Source organism: Sinohyriopsis cumingii, chromosome 15 (assembly GCF_028554795.1).
Source record: "Sinohyriopsis cumingii isolate HCF-2022 chromosome 15, ASM2855479v2, whole genome shotgun sequence".
NCBI lineage: Eukaryota > Metazoa > Mollusca > Bivalvia > Unionida > Unionidae > Sinohyriopsis > Sinohyriopsis cumingii.
Genome location: NC_142975.1, coordinates 45,601,411 through 45,624,975, shown reverse-complemented (window position 1 = coordinate 45,624,975; position 23,565 = coordinate 45,601,411). Strand labels below are relative to the sequence as shown.

At 36.1% G+C, this 23,565-nt stretch overlaps 1 protein-coding gene across 3 annotated transcripts in view; it reads left to right on the top strand.

Moving 5' to 3' along the window:
* LOC149781726 (endothelin-converting enzyme homolog) overlaps window positions 1-23,565 on the top strand; it is a 181,165-nt gene that overhangs the window by 82,097 nt on the left and 75,503 nt on the right. For all 3 annotated transcript variants that reach the window (XM_089935835.1, XM_089935834.1, XM_089935836.1), the window contains exons 4-6: window positions 7,409-7,686; window positions 14,495-14,563; window positions 17,530-17,646. In XM_089935835.1, coding sequence (XP_089791961.1) covers window positions 7,409-7,686; window positions 14,495-14,563; window positions 17,530-17,646 — 464 coding nt within the window. The remainder of the gene's footprint in view (window positions 1-7,408; window positions 7,687-14,494; window positions 14,564-17,529; window positions 17,647-23,565) is intronic.

The window sequence follows — 23,565 nt, the reverse complement described above, 5'->3', positions numbered from 1 at the left end:
TTGGCTCCTGTTTCCAAGATATTCAAATTTTTACATTTTATTTCAATGTATATTGTTTAGATAGTAGAGTTTTTATCATAAATTGTAAACCTAGGTCTTTTCATTTGTTTATGGTTGCTTTACATGATAATACTTCACATGTCTTTTATGTAACAGTTTAAAAAAATAGTAAAAGGATATTAAATAAAACTTGTGATGAAACGAAAGGCAAAAAACTATTATGCATATATAAGTACATATTTTAGTCCTTATTTAGTGTCTACTTTGCACTTCATGGCTTGTCTATTATATTCATTAAACAGAGCATCTCTTGTCACTGTCCAGCAATAGTTTGCAAGCTCTGATGGACCCCATTTGCCCTGACAGCGTTTCGCCACTGTTGCAGTGCCCTGTTAAAATCGCTCGCCATGCTCATCGCTCACAGTAAAGTGAAAAAATTATATATGAGATTGCAAAAAAAGGTATCTTTAGTGACACGATAAACCAAGGCTTTTGTTTATCTTGAGGAGGTTTTTCACCAACTCCCTGTAGTTGCCTGCCTTGTTGTTTCCGACAAAATTTGTTGCCACTAACTGGAAGGCTTTCCATGCTGTCTTTTCCTTGCCACATAGTGCACATAGTGCACAGGCAAATGCATCATCTCAAAAAAGTTGACAAATATGAGGACCAAGAAGGACAACTCCATTTATCTTAGCTTCACTTAACCTTGGAAATTTTCCATGTATATACTTGAAAGCTGCTTGTGTTTTTTCCATGGCTTTGACAGAGTTCTTGATGTGCAAGGGTGGTAAAATCGTCCTTGATTCAACAAGTGGTGGATGCTGAACACTTTTCCTCCCAGGATCCAGTGACTGTTAGAGTGGCCAGTCTCTCTTGATATAGTGGGAATCTCTTGCATGACTATCTCATTCGCAGAGAAAACAGCAGTAATTTGTGTATCCAGTTTGTAGACCAAGCAAGAGAGCAAGAACCTTCAAATCGCCAGAAAGCTACCACTGATGTTGGTCATAGTTTATGCACCTTTAAAGTTGTTTCATGTTTTCATAGGTTTCCTTCATATGGACTGTATGACCATCTGGAATTGCAAAACATTTAAGACTCATCTTTGATGAATGAATGAACAGTCTCCACTCAACTGGATCAAGAATGATGTCGAGGGCTGCCATCACACCATCAATGTTGTTGCAGGCTACAAGATCACCTTCCATGAAGAAGAATGGGACAAGATCCTTTTGACAGTCATGGGACAACACCTGCGAGGAGATTCCACAGCTGTAACCTGGAGTACAACAGCTCTGCCTTACTCTTGGATAATTCCAAATCCCTGACAATGTCATTCCGTTCACCTTGTGATATGAGGTGTGAGAGGAGGAGGATGGGAGAAAATATGGGTCATGTGATATTGATGGTTCAGGACGAAATGTTTCATTCTCTTCCTCTTCCTCATCTGACTCAAGTGAGAATGATTATAGTGCATCAGGAGCCAGCAGTCCTTGTCTGTAGGGTACTGGGTGTATAGCTGATTGAATGTATTTCTCTTTGACACACCTTTCCAAACTGGAGGCATCCTGAAGAAGTAACAATTGCTGATATGATCTGTTGGTTCTCTCCAAATCATTGACAGTTCAAACAGGCATAGTTTCCTTTTCCTGTCCAACCACTGGCAAAGTTTTGTTGCACAAATGTTGCAGCATATGTGATGGGGGCCCATCTCTTTTCCTAATCTCCAATTTTGCAGCCAAAATAAAGGTGATAGGGTTTCTTAACCACAGTGGTTATACTGCTCTTTTGTGATGCAAAAGTCACTGAACCACAAACAGCAGAGGTTAATGCATTATTCACACAAGTATGTGGCATCTCTGCTCACTTTGGCTAAACAGACTTGTGTCCCTTTGCAAAATCAAACACTGACAAATAAGAGACACTGTATGATTTCTAGAGCTTATACTGAGCAGTTTGTCCAGCAGAGTGATGTAAGCTTAGTTTATCATTGCATTAACCATGACTTCTAGGAATAACATGATGCAATTCATATCATGTATGATGCAATACCAGCTTCAGATTGCACTATTCATTGTTTTGCCTAAAAAGGTCCAAACCCAGTCATAGATTTATTCATAGGTCCAGTCAAAGATGTATTTTAGTCATTTCTGGTTTAAATTGAGATCCCTTCCCGTTATAACTCACTTATCTTCTGTCAAGGGTTGTTATATACTGACCCGGTATCATATCTTTAAAACTAGAGTCAATCGATAATTTTAAGCATAACTTGTTCTCAGTGACCCAATAACCGCTCTGGTGGCCTAGTGGTTAGAGCGTCAGCCTCGGATGCGGGAGGTTGTGGGTTCGATCCCTGGCCGAGTCATACCAAAGACTTACAAAAATGGTACTAACAGCAGCCTCACTTGGCGCTCAGCATTAAGAGGTTAGTGTTAGGACTGGTTGGCCTGGTGTCAGGATAATTTGACTGGGTGGGACATCATGCTACATGTCTGCGGTATGATGCCCCAGTGTTAGACATCATTATAAACTGTCACACTGCACGACTTCGTAGCGATATGACTGAAAAATTGTTAACGCTATGTAAAAAAAAATCCAAACCACACACACACACACACACTCAGTGACCCAGAATTAGTAAATTTTACTTTGGAAGCATTTTAGCTGTAGACCAGTGTAACAGCTAATTTGAAAATATTGTTGCTCAAAAGAGATGGTTTCATTACTCAGCAGGTAAAGAAGAGAAATTATATCTTGAATTCCTGGAAATTCTTTTTGGACATAAGAAGATCAGTCCATTTGAGGGACTCTTGCTTAAATTAAAGATCCTATGCACTTATTAGTGCTAATGGTCATATACTAGTAGTGCTTATTGGATGTTATGTTGCCAGTAACCCATCCATCCATTATCACAAGTTTGTCATTGTTACTTCTCCTAAATTATATGGAAGATTGCTATGAAACATTACACACATTTTCATCCTATGGCATAGTTGGTCCTAAATAAAAATAGTGCCACTTGGACATCCAGTATGGTTGTCACAGCAGTCACCTTTAACATCTTGTTATAGCTACTTCACCTGAATGGATAGCCATATCATACAGTTTTCATGAAAAGATTTCTTACAATGTTTAGATGGTCCTATTTGAAAATAGTGCAGATCTGAAGTTGTATCAACATGGGCTTCCAAAATGGTGCCAACCTGAAACCCAATATGTCCACCACAGGAGCTAATTGGAAATGTTTTATTGCTGCTTAATATTATTTTTAGACATGGTTTCAACACTACAATGTTAAAAAAAATGAAATGGTCTTGAATTACAGAAATTTCTTTTCAGCGAGTAGAGCATAAGTCCTGTTGAGGGATTCTTATTTATATGCCTGTATAGGCAGTGTACCATGAAACAAATTCTTGTTAAGTTTTGGATCATTAAGCTTAGAAACAAAATTGAAGAGCATGTATGACATGTTTGCGCACAGAAAGAAATATTGGAAGACTGATACTCACCTACTTTCCATGTATGCCTTTTTACAAATACACTTGCTATCCATATTTTACACATATCCAGTATTGTAAGTTTTAAATTGAGTGAAAAATAATGTATACATTGTGTATGTACATCAACAGCATTTTGTAAGGTGCTTTTTTCTCATACTGCTTTATATGAGTAATACTTCTAGTATTGGCTTACCTGAGTACTTCACATATTGCCTCATTTGAGTAATACTTCACATTTTGCGTTATCGGAGTAAAACTTGTCATACTGCCATACCTGAAAAATACTTCTCATCTTTTGTAACATAGTAATTTTTCTCATACTTGCAGAAGGTCAGTTGAGTAATACATTTAAAATATGTGAATATTTGCATAATGCCTATATCAGAATAATACTTTTTTTATTGCCTTACCTGAGTAATACTTTTTTATATTTCCTTATTTGAGTAATGCTTCTAGTATCTTACCTGAGTAATGCTTCTCATATTGTCCCATCAGAGTAATACTTCTTTTATTGTCCTATCTGAGCAATATGTCTCATAGAGTCTTATCTCATTATTGTTTCTTATATTGCCTTATCTGAGTAATGGTTATTCCATTGCCTTGTTGAAATAATACTTCTTCTATTGTCTTGTTAGAGTAATACTTCTGTCTTATCTGAGTAATACTTCTATTGCCTTTTCTGAGTAATACCGTATATACTCGCATATAAGCCCGTTCACATATAAGCTGACCCCCAAAACTGAACAGGTATAAACACTAAAAAGTGCATGACCCGCGTATAAGCTGACCCACAACTCATAGACATCTCAAGATGCAAGAGGTAAGTTTTAAATGCATTTATTTAGAGAAACTAATATTTAAAAAATTACATGTACATATACTTATCTTGAGGTTGGCGTGCATAAGTATTGCAAAGAAATGGTATAAACTTGTTTGAAAAGTAATTTATTTCAATTTCTGTTTTCATATTGTTTCTGCCCAATTTAGATTTGGGTATAACTTGATCGATTGATGACAAGAATTTAGCAATTGTGAGTTGCTGTAACACTACCTCTCCCTTTTGACTCGACTATTGTTTGATTATGCATTATTGCATTGGACATTTTATATCAGTGCACCGGTAATTACATTTTTAATTTGCTTTGAAATTGTAAATACCTAATTCATTAAAATGTAATCCCAGTATGACAACACAATGAACGACCATACAGTTCGATTCAACGCTCACAATTAGGCTACTGAACGTATTTACATAATGGTGCCACCGCATGTACATTGTACTGCAGGTTTGATTACGTGCTGAATTAAATACATACCTGGAGTCGAATCATGGGCACCATTGCGCTAAACTTTAATGATATCTCCAAAATACAATAATAAAGTTTCAGAAATATTGCTTCGAAAATTATGCTAATACCGTAAAAGCTGAGTTGTAGTTTGTTTTGATGTAAGCAACCTTACACCATACCTGTCAACTTTCATGCTGGGAGGGAAAAATAAACTTATGGTTTTTGGGGTTGCTCCACACCTACCTCCCAGTTTCATAATATCTTCTGATTTTTGCAGAGAACTCCTGATTATTACATTATGTGTTTGATTTTCATTTCTTCTAAACAAGAAAGGTCTTACGTGTTCATTTGTATTACCTGTGAATTATTGTTTTGACAAAATAATTACTTTACTAGAAAGAATTCGCTTCTTCACTAAATAGAACATTAAGTTTAATCATTATTCACGTAAATTAATGATCGTTTCTACAGCTGCAACAATGCAAAAAAATAAAAAATAAACCAGACCAAAAAATAAACCACAACAAAAAAATCGTCCACAGTTAATTACAATCCCAAGAATGATCACTATGAATGCTGTAACTCCATATGTTATAGCACTATTCCCACGAAAGAAACTTACATGAGTGAACACCTGGCATTTTTATACAGTATATACCAATGTTACTTACCATTGTTAAATTAAAAGAAGGAATGAAAATACATACCACGCAGCAAATGTGTCCTCAAAAAACTAATTCAGAATACATGTTTTATAGTAAAGAATACTAAATGCTTTACGAGTTGATAATAAGGGAATAAGGTTGGATATACAATGATGGGAAAATAGTTGCCACATGTACAGTACCATCAGGCTGCCTATTTAGGTACCTTTAGTTCAACAAAACTGGGAATCCTTTATTTGCCAATTAATTGCTGGTGCTTGCATAACACACATTAGTGTATGTAGAACATGGTTTCTTTGAATTACACCAGAGGGCCAGTCGGTTTCACAAAATAGTTGCATTGATAAGGATTAACTTTGAATTAGTCGCACTGGCTTTCTTGCTTGTTTATTTAAGACTAATCTGTAGCTATTGTGCAGTTTGACCACAGCTGAACAGAATATGAAAATAGGGCACTTCGGGGTGGGGTGGGGGAATAGGGTGCGTAACAGGGAGAAACAGCTAGACTTTTTGCGAAATTTTACTCATGTTTGGCCTGGGAAGATTGATCAATATTTAGTGAAAACAAGGTTTTAAAAATGCCACGAAAAACCTCTCGATTTTAGGTCCCAATCTCTATCTTTTTTATTCAGTCTCCCTACTTGGCTTTTTAAAAGTTCATAAGTATGCCTTACACTCTGTTTAGCAAAACTATGGTAATCATGCTACTATTATGGAATAAAAAGCAATTACACATCAATGTACTGATATAGTTGCCGGTCAAAATTCCCTCCTAACACAAGTCAATTTCAGGGTTTTAATGATTAACTGGCCTGTACTGCTGTCGCAAAACGAAAGACAAATTCATCGACTATCAACATTGGAGATGCTGAAACATCAAGCTTTCCATTGTGTGGAAATTATGATGTTTATTCAGCCAAAACACAAAACTAAAATTGATTGATGTTGATCTTAGTTGATCTATATGAGAATTTTAGCTTTTATTAGTACCACTCTTCGTAAACATGTAAATTATGTTGGTTATGTGCCTTGTACAATTAAATGTGTGTACCTTTTAAAAAATATGACCTCAGTTTGTAGGATCGCTTATATCATTGAAAATGAGTAACTCGTGAACGCGTGATTCAGCGTAAATGAAACAGCTATTAAGGACCAGCTGAAATGTTATCTGGAAGAATTTGGTCGAAACAGTGAATAAAGCAAAATTTGCATCTGATAGGTTTGGGAATAAATAAGGATTTAAGTGACGCTGTGCATGCTTTGCTTTGATTATAGTTCAGCCTGGTCTCCCGGGTAAACTCAACTGGCCAGCGAATTATGAAGTCTGTATTTACCTTTATTTAATTTCGTGTTGGAGAAATCAGAAAATATGCACATGCAAAATAATAACAAAATCAATCATAGTATATTATAACAGTTTAATAATTGTCGGATCACCAAAAGTTATTTTATTTTACACGCCTATGTCTTATGACACGGAACAAATATTCTTTTTGTGTCCCAAGATTTAGAGCCATTACAGTAGTCACCAAAAAGACCTAAAAACTGTCAAGTTTAGACGTTGGCCCGCAGATAAGCCAACCCTACTTCTTCCTGGCCTTTATTTTTTCCTAAATTGTTCGGCTTATATGGTAGTATATACGGTACTTCTTCTATTGCGATATATAAGTAATAATTCTGTTGCCTTATCTGAGTAATTCTTCTTTGGTACATCAAAAGTTGGTGCTGGAATGTGCACATAATATTTGGATACATATTTCTTTAATACTTGATGATTGGGTAAAGGTCTTTTGAATTTCAAAAGATCAGATGAAAAGTATTTCAAGTTCGACAAATTTTCTGTTGATTGCAATTTTTTTCTTCATATAATTTATCCTGTATTTAGTAGAATATAAGAATTGAAGTTCTAGCGCAGTTTTATTTAGACAAAGATTTAAACACTGTCTTTTAACAGAGAGACCACTGAATAGCACAAATAGTACAGCTGAACAAAAGGCCATGCTTTATTACCAGTCATGTATGGATAAAAACAAGACCATAGAGGACCTGGGTGCCAAACCGCTGCTGCAGATGCTACAGTCCTTAGGAGGCTGGAGCATCTCCAATAGCTCTGGATTCTGGGATGTGAAGACATTTGACCTGCAGAAGACTCTACAGCAGATGGGCATTAGTGTGCTGTTTTCTATATGGGTTGCAGAGGATGATAAAAATTCGTCAGCCAACATATTGCAGGTAGTAATTATTCTTGTGTGTGTGTCTCTGTGTGTGTGTGTGTGTGTGGGTGTGTGTGTGTGTGTGATTTGGATTTTTAATGTAGCTTTAACTATTTTTCAGTCATGTCACTATGATGTCTGCAGTGTGACAGTTCATAGTGATGTCTAGCACTGAGGCATCATGCCGCAGACATGTAGCATGATGTCCCACCCAGTCACATTATTATTTCATCAACCAGTATGTTACCATAGCAATTCCTATAATTGCCTTATTGTACAATTCTCTACTGTAAGAATGACAGTACTATTGCATAATTGGAATACATGTTGTGTCTTCAGTGATAATTATATATGTTAGTAGTTTAGCTGAACCATTGGCAGACTTCACACCTTCACATGGGATTTTCTCAAATAATTGAGATAATATTTAAAGCTGAAAGGTAAAGATTTTGTTCTTTCTGCTGCAGAAGATTACTCCTTGCAGTTCTGTGATAGAATTTCTAGTACTTATTGTAAGCTTCATTGTATTATGTGCTAAATGACTTGCCATGTCAATATGCCGACTTGATGTGTCCTCACTTTGATCAGAAAGAAATATCAAATGGCACTTCCTCATTATTTTTATAGAATATGATTACTGCCAGACCGCTCTGGTGGCCTAAGTGGTTAGAGCATCTGCCTCAAATGTAGGAGGTTGCAGGTTCGATCCCTGGCAGAGTATACCAAAGACTTATAAAAATGGTACTAGCAGCCACCTTGTTTTGTGGTCAACATTAAGAGGTTAGTGTTAGGATTAGTCAACCTGGTGTCAGGATAATGTGACTGGGTGGGACATCATGCTACACGTCTGTGGCATGATGTGCCAGTGCCAGAGATCACTATAAACTGCCACAAGGCAGACATTGTAGCAATATGACTGAAATTTTTGTAAAGCTATGTTAAGATTCCAAATCACACACACACACACACACACATATGGTCAGGTACCAAACTTGGAATTGAAGGTTGCAGCAAGTTCAATATTTAGTTTATTCTGTTTTGATCTGGCAGATGTTTTTGTATAGAAAAACTTGTAGAATTGTTCTCAGCATTGTTTTAAGGGGATTCCTTGTTTTAGATACTCTGGAGAGAAAAGAGAGTTTGCTTTGGGATGTCACATGTCAGGAAAAAAATAAATAAGGTGGGAATGGTGTCTCAAGTATATATATATATATATATATATATATATATATATATATATATATATATGTATATGTATATATATATATATATATATATATATATATATATATATATATATATATATATATATATATATATATATATATTGAGATATTGGAATCTGTTGTAATCTACATAGAGTAACTGCAGTTTATTTATTATTTTCTTCACATTTATAACACAGCTTATGCGATTGTTATGAGAGCAAGTGTCTAAAATATATTCCATTTACTAGGTTTAGCTTTGCTTAGAAAAAGTGTTTGGCTTTTATCTTGTTGATAAACTTGTAAGACCAAAACAATTGAGTGTGCATAGAAAGGTTATACCTGCAGCAACAAAAACTAGTACTTTGTGAGGTAGAACAAATAAATAGAAACTGCATTACATTTCAGACATGAAATTAATTTTCGCTGAAGAAATTTGATTGAATGCCATTTGCATCTTTATGAAGTTGTTTCCAAGTACTGATTTTTATGTGATCAGCTTATGAAAGTGAGGGAAATTTACAAAAAGGGTGGTAGTGTTCTCTGGAGCAAGTTTGGTATACAGTAAAAAGAAAATGTTATTTTCCTGCATACTTGCAGGTGTATGTGTGTAATTTGGATTTTTAACATAGCTTTAACAATTTTTCAGTCATATTGCTACAGTGCCTGCAGTTTGGCAGTTTAGAGCAATGTCTAGCACTGGGGCATGATGCAACATACATGTAGCATGTCCCACCCAGTCACATTATCCTGACACCAGGCTGACCAATCCTAACACTAATTTCTTAATACTGAGAGCCTAGCGAGGCAGCTGTTAGTATCATTTTTATAAGTCTTTGGTATGACTCGGCTGGGGTTTGAAACCATGACCTCATGCATCGAAGGTGGATGCTCAAACCACTAGGCCACTGGAGTGGTCATATACGTTCAGAATTTACTGTATTTCATCTTCCAGTACCAAGAACAATATATTTTAATTCATGGCTTCAAGAGTTGTTAAAATATCAGATTTTTGTTTTCACCACATGATGAAATAAATGTATCCTGTATTAACTTATGAAATGAAAATATATTTTCCTGCTAGATCCAACTAGTTACTTTCTCATTTCTATCTGTATATTTATCTACATGGTTCATGGTACCAGATTTGATTCATCTGAGACAGAATCTGCCAAATTCTCAGAGGGTGTAAATATATTGGTCATAAGGTTGGACATGTGTCGCACACTTCGGACTTGAGTAATATTCAACCCCTTTGGAGTAACAGTCAACCCCTTTAGAGTAATATTCAACCGCTTTGGAGTAATAGTCAACCCCTTTAGAGTAATAGTCAACCCCTTTAGAGTAATAGTCAACCCCTTTGGAGCATTCTTGTTTTAGTAAGAGGTTCATTTAAAAGACCAATTTCATAAAGATTCTTTTACTTTCTTTAAAAGAAAGAAAGTTTCTTATGCTGCAGACCCTAAAACTAGCACTTATACCAAACATGCAATTTTTGGTTACATTTGTGTACCATTTATGTTTTTATTTCATCTTTCATCTCAGTGTTTTTGATTACAGTCTCACAAATGCATTCCAATTTTGCATTATCTCTTCGGTCTTTTTTTCCATTTGGTTTTATTTGCTTGGAACAAAATGGGAATGAGTCAAGGGATGGCATCAAAATGGAAGTCTGTGAATCAATTATTGGAAGCTTATGATTAGTAATATTTAGATGATTGTTTCTATCTTCAGTAATTTCACATTCTTTGTTTCCCCACTTTTCCAAGTAACATACATTACACTGTTCAGTATTTATTCTCTTTAGCGACAGATCTAACTTTGATGGAATTGACATATCCAGTAAATAATAAAGGTATACATTTTCAGAATTAATGAATTTCAGCTGACATCTTCTTGGAAAAATAACTGTCACAAATTAATTTCCTGGGAATGACAGCCAATATCTCCATTAAAAATGCCAAAAATTTATGAAACCTTTACCAGGTACCCATTGATCCTAACGATCAGTTACTTGGGTACCCGATCAAGGGAGATTATATTAAATGTGAACCTGAACTGCTTTGTTGTAGTTTCACACATGCCAACCCCCAAGAGAGGTATAAGCTTAATTATTACCAACATAAGTGGCAAAAAAGTGTAATCTGTGCATAAAAAGAGCAGTTTATGTTACATGCCATAATTACAGAAAACTATGAAAAATGTACATTTATTTTTGCTACTTACCTGGATCTGCAGTTTTAATTTTTTTTGTCATAAATCGGCTAAATCCATGTGGATTAGTTAGTACAAGAGTATAGACACAAAAGAAATTTATAAATTATTTATGCATAACACTCACTATACATGTCTACAGTACATTTTTTTCAGGGGTTCCCAGTTGTCCATTTTATTACCTGGGTTATTATCAGTGGGCAGGTACCCAGATACCTGTGTACCTGTTGGCATCTTTAATTGCCATGATAGTGAAAGTTACATCACTTGTTGAGCTGCATTAAAACAAAATTAATGGAATATAATAATAATAATAATAATAATGAAGTCTTTGTATAGCGCTTAATCTTTAGAAGCTCTAAGCACTTTACAACATTAGACAACACCTATAAGATAAGAAACATAATAATATTATTACAAAAACAAACAACATGAAATTAGAAAAACATTAAAAAATAAAAAACATGCTGAGAATATTTCTGGTAGGAAACATTATTAGGTCTTTAAGTTTGTTCTTGCAGTCGAAATAAGTGAGTTTTGAGAGCCCTCTTGAATGTGATCACTGTGTCTTTGTGTCTAATTTCACTGGGCAATTCATTCTACGTTGCTGGGCCCTGGTATGCAAAAGAACACTGTCCATATGACTTTGTTTTCATAGTGGGAATAATGAGTATACGATTGTCAGAAGAGGAGCACAAGTATCTTGCTGGTGTGTACACATGGGTGAGGTCAGATAGGTATGTTGGACTAGAGTCCGACAGTGAAATGTAGCACAGAGAACAAATTTTGTGTTTGATTCTGGATCAAATGGATAGCCAGTGTAGGGTACAGAGCAGCGGGGAGGTGTGCTCTGATCGTGGTACTCTAAGTATGATCCGAGCAGCTGTGTTTTGAACGTTTTGAAGTTTCTGGAGTAGATATTGAGATGAACCAGACAGAACTGAGTTACAATAGTCCAGTCTTGAAAGTACTAATGAACAATCAAGTGTTTTAGTGGCATCAACTGAAAGATATTTGCGAATAGAGTTGATGTGTCTCAGTTCAAGATATGCAGCCTTGCATATGTTCATGACATGTTGGTGCAATGTGAGAGTACTGTCCAGAGTAACACCTAGTTTTCGTACTGATTGTGTGAATTTAATGGTGGCATTGCTGATATTTATTGTTTGAGGTAAAGGATGTGAATGAGAAAGTCTTTGTGTTGTGATCAGAATGGCCTCAGTTTCATCATCATTTATCTGCAGCTTGTTACATGCCATCCATGATTTCACATCAGAACTGCACCTCTCTACACCTTGGATGGTAGCATCAACTTCAGTTGGGTGGCTAGATTAGTATATTTGGGTGTCATCAGCGTACAATTGGTGAGACACTGGATGATGGTCTATGACACTTGAGAACGACTGAGTGTACAGAATGAAGAGAACAGGTCCAAGAACAGACCCCTGTGGAACACCACAACATAGATCAACTGGGCTGGAGTGTATTCCATTTGCAGATACAATTTGTGTCCTGTTGATCAAGTAGGACTTGAACCACAGTAAGGCTGCATCATGAATGCCAAATACATGCTGGAGACGGTGAAGTAATATATCAGGGTCTGTTGTGTCAAATGCTGCAGACAAATCAAGGAGGGTGAGAACCGTAATCTTTCCGCTGTCCAACGCAGAGAGAATGTCATTAACTACTTTTAGAAGAATAGTTTCAGTACTGTGGCAAGGGCGATATGCAGATTGTACATTGCTGTTTGAATTTAGATGAGATACAAGCTGGGATAGAACAACCTTTTCTAAGATTTTTGAAATGAATGGGAGATTAGAAACTGGGTGGTAGTTCTTTAAATTGTTATGGTCTAGTGTTGGTTTCTTCAGCAGAGGCTTTACAATGGCAGTTTTGAAAAATGATGGGAATTCCCCAGATGAGAGAGAAGTATTATCAGTTAGTGAAGGCAATACTGGATCTAAGCACTCAAGCAGCAGTGATGTTGGAATTGGATCAAGTTCACATGACTTTGGTGCACTCTTCATCACGAATGTACGTACGAAATCCATAGAGACAGGGTGAAATGCTGCTAATGGTTGCTGCTCAAATTCTGTATCCCAACTGTATGTTAACGACGAGTCAATTGAAATTGTGGTGTCAAGCTTATCTCTAATGGTTTGTACTTTGTCAGGGAAGAAATTTGCAAACATGTCCAGAAGGTCGACTGGAGAAAAGGTAGTTGAAAGTGGTGTTGATTTGTTCCTTGACATTAGCTTGTTAGTAATCTCGAAGATCTCTTTGCAGCTGGAACTTTCCATGATATGCTAGATTAAACACTGATATAACATGTCTGGTCTAGAATGTACACTGAAAGGACTGACCTACCTTGGGATTTTATTAATTTCATTTTGTGAAACTTTTCTGCCTTAATCTTAACTCCAGACTTTGTATTCAGGGTCTTATATTATACAGACCAACCATCCACAAGAATTAAGTAGAATGGGCTAACAAATGTACAGCTGTCTCTTTTGGAGGATGTATGTGTGTGTGTGTGTCTATATATGTGTATATTGATGCACAAAATTGTTTTATGGCACCCAAAAAAGGTATAAATTAATCAAATGTATGGCTTCATTCCATCCGTATGGAACATAATTTAGAACAAACATATTATGAATTTAGTTAGGTGAAGAGCAAAGATGAGTTACTTATAATTACTGAATAAACTAATTATTTGATCATTCATCTTTCTTTTTAACTTCTGTAATAGATAATTTATTATTCTGTCTGCTACAAAAGTAGATTTTCTGCCATTTTCAAGATTGTTACAGGAAAAGTTACAGCTTCCATAGCTTGTCCTAATAGAAGTTGCTGTAATGAAATAATACTCAAAATGCAATAGACTGCAGTAAATTTCATCCTCCTCCTCCGCCTCCGCCTCCTCATCATCATCATATCAGTCCTGTAACCCAAGAGGTTAATGGTGCACCTCAGTTGACTTTACAGCCAATTCTCTCCATCTTTCACTGTTCTCTGCTGCCCGTTAGGAACCTCCAAACCCCATGCCTGTCTACCTCTTCTGCACCCCTGCACTGTGCCTTGCAAGATTATTTTTGCCAGTCCAGATGATTTTGAGACATCACCATGCCACTTCAGTTTATTCTGCTTCAATAAATTTACGGTAAATTAAAATATGATTATAACTGCATTAAATATAAAGATGTTATGAAATTCAGATATAAATCTACTAACACCTGGGATTTTCCCAGGAAATCAGGAATTATTGCATGTATGTTTGCTGTTATGAAAAAATAATTGTATTTACTGTTAATTTACGTCTCATTATTGTCCAATTTCTAGTTTTAGCTTGATCACATGTTTTTTTGTTAAGAAAAAGAATTGAAATGTAACTCCTTGTTTTTGCAGATTGATCAAGCTGGTCTGAGCCTTCCAGAGAGAGATTATTACCTGAACAAAACTATTTCAGAAGATAAGGTAGGAAATATTTAGTATTTTAGTTATTGACTGTTTATTAGATGCATGGCCAACATGTTTAACCAACCCAGCAATTTAATAATTTAAGCGAAGTCAATTCCTCCTCATGCATATTAGCACTTCAGGTTACAACTAAAATGGCGATATTTGCAACTGTTAAAGTTCAAAATTGGCAAGTGAAAATTATCAACAGGTCACCCTCCAGCAGACTTAAGATTTGTGGTGTGGCAACTAGAAAATTGCTGCCAACACTTTTAAGTTACAAGTATACTCCATGTTTTATGTTTAAAATATTAGGCTAATGCAATCTTTTTTGATTCACTTTAAATTCATGGCTATAACATTTTGTAGTTTGTTTGGAAAATGCATTTCATCTTCTAATATGTTACCCAATCATAATACCTTAGGAGAACTACTTTTACTACTATGCAAATCCAGTCCACTCAGATTAAAACTTTTATCTGCCCACCTAGGTGACAGATTGATCTCCCCTTGATACCAAGATTGGCACCATGTCTAGTGAAATCATGCCAATTTGCATGCTATCTACAGAATGGACAAAAATCCATACAAGCAATTCTGTAATGGAATAGTAACATGAAAATTTAAAAATATTTTTGAATTGACCGCATTTGCCTCTACTGCAAACTAACAGCTTCCATCATTACCTAAAGATTTATCAGATTTGTTTATATCTTGCACTTTTAAGACGACCCCCCACTTTGCATGAATAGAAATTTTAGAAAAATATATTGACTTATGAGCAAGTATATGTGGTGTCGCTGCTATTAAAGTGGAGTGGGGGGTCAGACAGCTTATTTTAGTAATGTGGTAATTATCTGCTACCGTTGTAGATATGTTTTTATCACACCCAGTTCTGATGTACTTTACTCTTGGTCCAAGTCAAAAAGAAAGGAAAGCAATGCAGTATAATTAGTCTTATCCTTCCCAACAAGCATTTTGATGTGAACTCCATTAACCAACCTTTTGATCATGTACCCCAAGAAAAAATCTTTGACTTGCTAAATGAATGGGCTATATATAACAGAATTTGACCTTTTTTATAAAGATTTTACCATTTTACTAAAGTTGAGTTTTTATTAGATTTAGTGATAACTGACCAGAAGACTATGTGATTGCACGTCCATCATCCATGAGCTGAATGTTTATTAGCACAAGTTTATTATCATTACTCCTCCTTAGCTACCAAATCATTTCTGTGAAACTTCACTCATACATTTATCTCATATCCTAGTTGGTCCTAAATTTAAAAAAAAAAACAATGTTAGAGATCTAGTTGGTCCTGAATGAAAAAGAATGCTGATCTGATATTATGGTTATCTTAAAAATCTGGTTAGCACAGTTTCTTCTGAATGGATGATCATCACAGCATGGGTTGTTTACTTTAAGAATCCTTGGAAAGACACTCAACTCATCAGCATAATTTCACCGGCAAAGTGTTAAAAGTGCTGTTAAAAATCAATCAGACAGCTAAATTAAAATGGTGTCAACATCATCACCATTAATTGCTGCCAAGGTGGCCATCTTGAAAATACTCGTTATTGCTACTTCTTTTGACTGGATGTCTGTAATGACTTGGGGATTTTGCTAGAAAACTTATTATTTCTAGTTGGTCTTCAGTGAAAACAGTGATGTTTCCACATGCAATATGTCCTTGCCATGGCAGTCATTTTGATCCCTCCTGATGAATAGATGATTGCATAGGCATTGAGATTTCTCATCAGACTTCTGCAATATGTAGTACTAATTAAAACTGTTTTGACTGTGCCTCCAATGTGTACAGTTGAGTGACATATTTTGATGTACACTATGGTTAAAATATGTCTGAAATAGATATTCAAGTGGATATGGTCCTATGTAAGTATGGTTGTAACTATGTGACATTATATACCTTCCTTGCTGACAAATTTTGCTGGTGGTTCCATCTTTATACCTTACCATAGATATTCAAGTGGATATGGTCCTAAGTATGGTTGTAACTATGTGACATTATATACCTTCCCTGCTGACAAAGTTTGCTGGTGGTTCCATCTTTATACCTTACCATAGATATTCAAGTGGATATGGTCCTAAGTATGGTTGTAACTATGTGACATTATATACCTTCCCTGCTGACAAAGTTTGCTGGTGGGGGAAATCTTTATACCTTGCCATAGAGATTCAAGCGGATATGGTCCTGTTTGAGTATGGTTGTAACTATGTGACATTATATACCTTCCCTGCTGACAAATTTTGCTGGTGGTTCCATCTTTATACCTTACCATAGAGATTCAAGCGGATATGGTCCTGTCTGAGTATGGTTGTAACTATGTGACATTATATACCTTCCCTGCTGACAAATTTTGCTGGTGGTTCCATCTTTATACCTTACCATAGATATTCAAGTGTATATGGTCCTATCTGAGTATGGTTGTAACTAGGTGACATTAAATACCTTACCATACCTACATTATAAAATGGATTGTGTTATATGTGAGGTCACCTGTAAATGGGGTACATTATACATGCTATTACTATAACATCAGGATCTCCAGGCTGCTGAATGGTGTAACGTACTCACCTTTGAAGATCACTCAGATCTCATCTCTGTCCAGGTGGTTGAAGTCTTTCAATGTGGGTATGTAAGAAAGCTTCTCAGCAACTTTCTGTGGGTTGATGGCTTTTTCCGGAGTCTTCCCAGATTCTTCCTTCACCAAATATACTGGCTGCTATGTATGGCCTGTCATGTGCTGAAAAAGGGCATTAAACCCACAAACCATAACCACTTTAACATCATGATATGGGAGCCATTACCTCACCAGCCTTTTAAATGGGGTAGTGTTATGCTAAGGAGCTCTATGGTGTGGGGTCATACTTGTATGTGTTAGAATTCCCATCATGCCAGCATTAGCAGATATCATCACAGTTAGGACAAAACTCTCTGTACAACCTTCATTTCATTGCAGGTCTTGACAGCCTTCCTGGAGTACATGACAAAAATTGGAGTTCTACTGGGAGGTGAAGAGAACAACACAAGGGAGCAAATGCTTGAAGTTATTGAATTCGAAGTAAACCTTGCCAGTGTAAGTAAAGCTTTGTCACTAATAATTAAAAAACAAATTGTTATATTAATGTTTGTGCTTTGCATGCTGTGAAAACTATCTTTAAGGAGCCATCTATATTAAAAGAAAGTCTTTACATAAAGGACATTTTCATGAATCCCCATAAAGTCATTATACTGTAGTTTTATTGACCCCAATAAAAGTATTTGTATCACTAGTGTTCCCTAAACAAGGCTTTGTTGACATTCCTTAGCCCCATCGCATCATGTATGGCTGGTTAGAGCATAGAAATGACACCCTGTTTTTCTAAAAGTGTATTTGGTGTGGGTTTACCCCTGTCCTTCCCTGAGGTCTGTAAGTATAGTTGTTAGAAAACAATAATGCGTTATAAAATTTTTGCAGGGTTTTCTATTTTGTATCCATCAAATCTGTGAGTTTTATTATCCCATGAAGTTAAAGGTGTACTTTCTTCCCTTTGTCCGGGCTGACATTGGGCCCGATTTCCACCAGTTACTTTGGATTGGGGTTGTATTATTAACTCAAAGGCTAGTTACGGCCCTGGGTTAATTTCCTTCCCCTTTAAAGTTATTTTGATTATTTGAAGTGACTTTGCCAGAGTCTTTCTGTTGGGTCTGTGCTAATCTTAACAAGATGGCAAACAAGGCAGGGTGCTGGTTACCAAACAGGGTATGTTAAACATGGTATAGTCCCATCTAACAGCATCATCGAACTGGGAATGGACTCAACATACATTCAAGGAAATATTTGCACTGAAGCTATAAACATCAAGGATGCTAAGTTGATACTCTTATGCACCTGTTGAATATAAGCCATGTATTAAAGCTCGGGAAATGTGAGACAGGGCAGCTGCTACAGATGGCATGATGTACTCCTAAGAAAATAGAGAAGTGATTTACCTAGGTAAAAAAGAACTAGGGATATTTTTATATATCCACCATGGAATATATGGGTAGGCAGTTGTTCTGACAAGTGTTCATTCTGGAGGAAAATGCATGATTGCATGAAAGAGAATCTCTTTGAAACCGAATAAAATGCTTTGAATATAACAGCATAGCAACAATAAGCAAAACTTCATGCATAACTTCCAGTCAGATGAATTAGGAAAGATGATAAACTGATTCAGAGATGAATACATGAATTACACAATACAGTGTTCCATTCTAGGGTAGCTTCACGCCACTGGCAGGCTGTGTGGAAAGGATTTTAATATTGGTTATTGTGATAAAACAAAGAAACCTTGAACTAGCATGTTTTACTAACTCCAGTACTAAGGTAATTTCTTATTTACAGTAGAACTAAATTGTGGACACAAATTTTATAAATATAGATGTGTTATCTACCAAGTTCTTAATAGAACACAGACTACCCCTAGCAGTAGAAGACTACATTGGTCCTTTGTTCAAACGGACATTTCCTGATTCCAAAATTGCAGAAAATATGCATGTGCAAGAACAAAATCATCTAATATTGTTAGGTGTTTAGCAGAAGATACTTCACTTAAAATTGCAGAAGCCATAAAAATTGGACCGTTTAGTATTGTAGCTTCTCGAGGGTTGGTGGTTCTTTCCGAGGTTTTTCCGGGTTCTTCCTCCACCATTAATACTGGCCGCTATGCATAGCCTTTCTTGTGCTGAAAAATGGCGTTAAACCCCACAACAACAACAGTTACAATTCTAATGTTGATTATGAGAGATTGTTCAGTATTGTTAACAAAAATAAAACTGAATTCAGATCCAGGCTCTGTAACCCAGCACTTTGTGCTCTACTGGTGTGCAAAACTTTCATAGTCTCAACTAGTACAAAGTGTTTTGAAATGCAATATGAGAGTCTGTTGCTTTTTAAAGCTCAAAGTTGTATATATGAAAACTTGAAGCAGTAATTGATGTTAAAAGTCCAGAGGGACAAATAAATCATTTTGTACATATGCTCGGGGCCCCGAGTGGCCGAGTGGTCTAAAGCGCTGTCCGTTACGGATCACTGCCATCTCACCTCTGTCTGCGTGGGTTCGAGTCCAAGGCTCGGCTAGCATGGGTACATGGGAAAGCCTGCCAGTAGCTTCTCGTGGGTCGGTGGTTCTTCCCTGGGTTTTTCAGGGTTCTTCCTCCACCATTAATACTGGCCACCATGTATAGCCTATCGTGTGCTGAAAAATGGCGTTAAACACTACAACAACTACAACAACAATTGTACATATGCTCATTGAATTTTTATCATGTTAAATGTGGATTGCTCTTTTTCTGCTTGGATTACTCTTTTTGTCCACTTGGATTACACTTTTTCCTCGCCAGGGGTTGGGATGTATGAATTAAGCGTTTGTGAGATCTCTGAAGGTTTGTATGAAATAATTCCAGGTATGCATATAATGCACACAAGAAAATAATGAAGTCAATTATAAATGACATTCTGCATGGCCTTGATAGGAATGCTATTAATAAGTTAATGTAAAAATGGGCAATAAATCCCTGAGGTAATTGGTTATGTTTTTGGACTAGATATTATTAATGATGTGTCACAAAATGAGATTGACAAACTTGTTGGCAGGTAAAGAAAAAGATTGGTTATATAGATATGGCTCCTCTGGATTCTTGGAGCATATGTACCTACAAAGTGTGCCCTAGAATAAATATATTCTGTGTAAATTTTATTAATCCACTTCTCTAGACTCTTGGAGAATATGGAAATAGAAAGGACCTACACACCACAATTGCATCACATATTCATTGTAAATGTATCAGACCACTTCTCCAAACACTGAGTATTATGGACCTCTGAAGTGTTGCTGAATTTGTGCATTGTGTAAGTTTTTCATTTTGAGACTTGTTAAGTATATAAACATACAGTGTGCCCATTGAATATACTTGTTTTATATATATTTATCAGTCCGCTTCTCTGGACTCTGAGTATATGCATAGATGTCAACATTTTAGAAAAAGTCACCTAGGTACCCGTTGATTCTAATGATTGGTTACCCGGGTACCTGAACAGGGAAATTATATTAAATGTGAATCTCAGCTGCTTTATTGTTAGCTCATACATGTTAATCTCCAGAGAGGTATAAATGTAATTACTAATATGAGTGGCGAAAGATGCAACCTGAGCATAAACAGTAATCTATATATTACATGCCATAATTAGAGAAAACTGAATAAAAACTGTACATTTATTTTTCCTCCTTACCTGGATCCACATAAAATTCTTGTCACAAATCAGCTAAATCCACATAGATTAGTATGACAATACATACACAAAACAAAATGATAATTTTTTATATGCATCACATTCACTTTAACTAGTCTACATGACATGTTTAACTTTCGCTGAAAGGTCATAAAGTCCACAAATTCTGAATGCTATATTATATCACTGTCGAATCCCTCTTTCAAAAGTTGTAAAGTGATATTTATTTGTCATTGTCCTAATGCAGCATGTTCTTCAGTTTGACAAAATCCCTCCCCTCTAACAGTTTCAGTCATTTAAAATGCATGTGTCATATTGATAAAGCCCGTTTCACTTAATATTTGGTGCCATGTTTATTTCTTCTCAATATAGACTGGAATCTGTGACACATGGTTTATAATTCAAGAACCGTCTGTTTCCTTGGTATATCATATACAGTTACTGTAAATGGAAAATAAAGACACTGTTCGATGTACATAGCCAAATGGTTGCACATGTTACAATTACAAGATAAGTAGATGGAGTTCTACAATGGATCAGAGTCACACGACACAAGCCTCGAACTGTACTCATTATTCTGTGTTTTGCTCGCTCCTGACATTGACAGATATGATCTTTGATCTGAATCTGGAAACATGGTTTTATTTCTTATATAATTATATATATTTTTATTTTTACATCAACTAAACTGGTACCCTATCGCTATTTTTATTTCCTGGGTAATTATGAATGGGCAAGTACCCGGATACCCATTGGCACCTTTAAGTATATGGAGCTATGAAGTATCCCCTGAATTCATGACTTCTGTATAATTTTAAGAGTTCATTTTTATACAGACCTACCAAGTGCCTCCGAATTCATGACTTGCTCTGAAGAACATATCCCGGCTGTAGATTTTCCATCATATTCCATGAAAAACAATGGAAAACGCTGGAAAATTCTAGCATGGAAAACGCTGGAGTATTTGGACTAATATTCCAGCCTCTGTCCAGGGTAGGCTGGAAAACCCTGAACAATTCTTGCATGGAAAACGCTGGACAATCCTAGCATGGAAAACGCTGGAGTATTTGGACTAATATTCCAGGCTATGTCCAGGGTAGGCTGGAAAACCGTGGACAATTCTAGCATGGAAAACACTGGAAAATTCTAGCATGGAAAAAGCTGGAGTATTTGGACTAATATTTCAGCCTATGTCCAGGGTAGGCTGGAAAACCTTGGACAATTCTAGCATGGAAAGCGCTGGACAATTCTAGCATGGAAAATGCTGGAGTATTTGGACTAATATTCCAGCCTATGTCCAGGGTAGGCTGGAAAACCCTGGACAATTCTAGCATGGAAAATGCTGGAAAATTCTAGCATGGAAAATGCTGGAGTATTTGGACTAATATTCCAGCCTATGTCCAGGGTAGGCTGGAAAACCCTGGACAATTCTAGCATGGAAAACGATGGAAAACCCTGGAAAATGCTGGAGCATTTGGACTATTATTCCAGTCTTTATCCAGGGTAGGCTGGAAAACCCTGGACAACACTAAAATTTAGCTGAAAATTGTTGAAATATTTTATGAAAATGAGATTTTTAACAGTGATGCAACTTTTATTTGATGATAATTTCAAGAAGAACATGATCCAAATTACCCCAACCAACTCCTTGTATGGACTGAGGTGTTTCGTAACTTTTGAACAAGGAAACAAAAATTAAAAACTATACTTGTCACTGGTAGTTCAATAGGTTGTGCACTAGTATCCAGTAGATAACATGGCTTAAGTTGTCATAAATGTTGCTACACTTCTACTGGTGTGTCATAAAATCCAAATTACTGGCTCCTTACATCATCCGAGTTTCTAAAAATATGTTCTCTTACTCTAGTTATAGTTTGAATTTATTCTGAAGCAATCTTAACAACAAAATAACAGAAATTCACATTAATTTCTATCTCAATTTTAATTAAAAAATTTAAAATATTTTTTACAAGTGTTGTTTCATAGTTCATTCACCACATTTCTTATTTTTCTGTTGGCACCACTGGAGTCTGTGGAAGTGATGGTACTCTTGATGGTTTAACCAAATGGCAAAGCTTCTGCCTCGCCATCACCTCCCCAATGTTATACTTCTTGATGATTTCTGAAATACAAATCATTGTATATTAATAAATAGAATCAAGCAAGATTTCAATCCCATATATATATATATATATATATATATATATATATATATATATATATATATATATATATATATATATAGAGAGAGAGAGAGAGAGATAGAGATGGGGGGGGGGAGTGAGAGAATGAGAGAGTTATGCTTGAAACATTTCATGCAATTACAGTACTTTTACAATCCCTGAGGTTGGTAATTGTAATGAGGCACTTGGCTTGATGACTAACTTAATAGGCTTAAAAACCTGTGGTTTCCGTCATAAATTAAACTGGCTACCTAACTGCTTCTGTGGCCTAAGTCTAAGTAGTTAGAGCGCCTGCTGCGGGTGTGTTAGGTCACAGGTTTGAACCCTTAACCGAGTCATACCAAAGACTTATAAAAAAAATGGTACTATTAGCTGCCTTGCTTGGTTCTCAGCATTAACCCGTTACCTCATGCTAGCGTCTTTTGACGCCTCTACTCCTTTGACGTGGAAGCGCCTTTTGATGCCTGCTGTAAACATCAGCCATTTTAAGTCGGTTTTCATAGCACCATCTTCGGGGAAAAACCCCTATTAGATACTACATTCATTTCTGTGAATGACA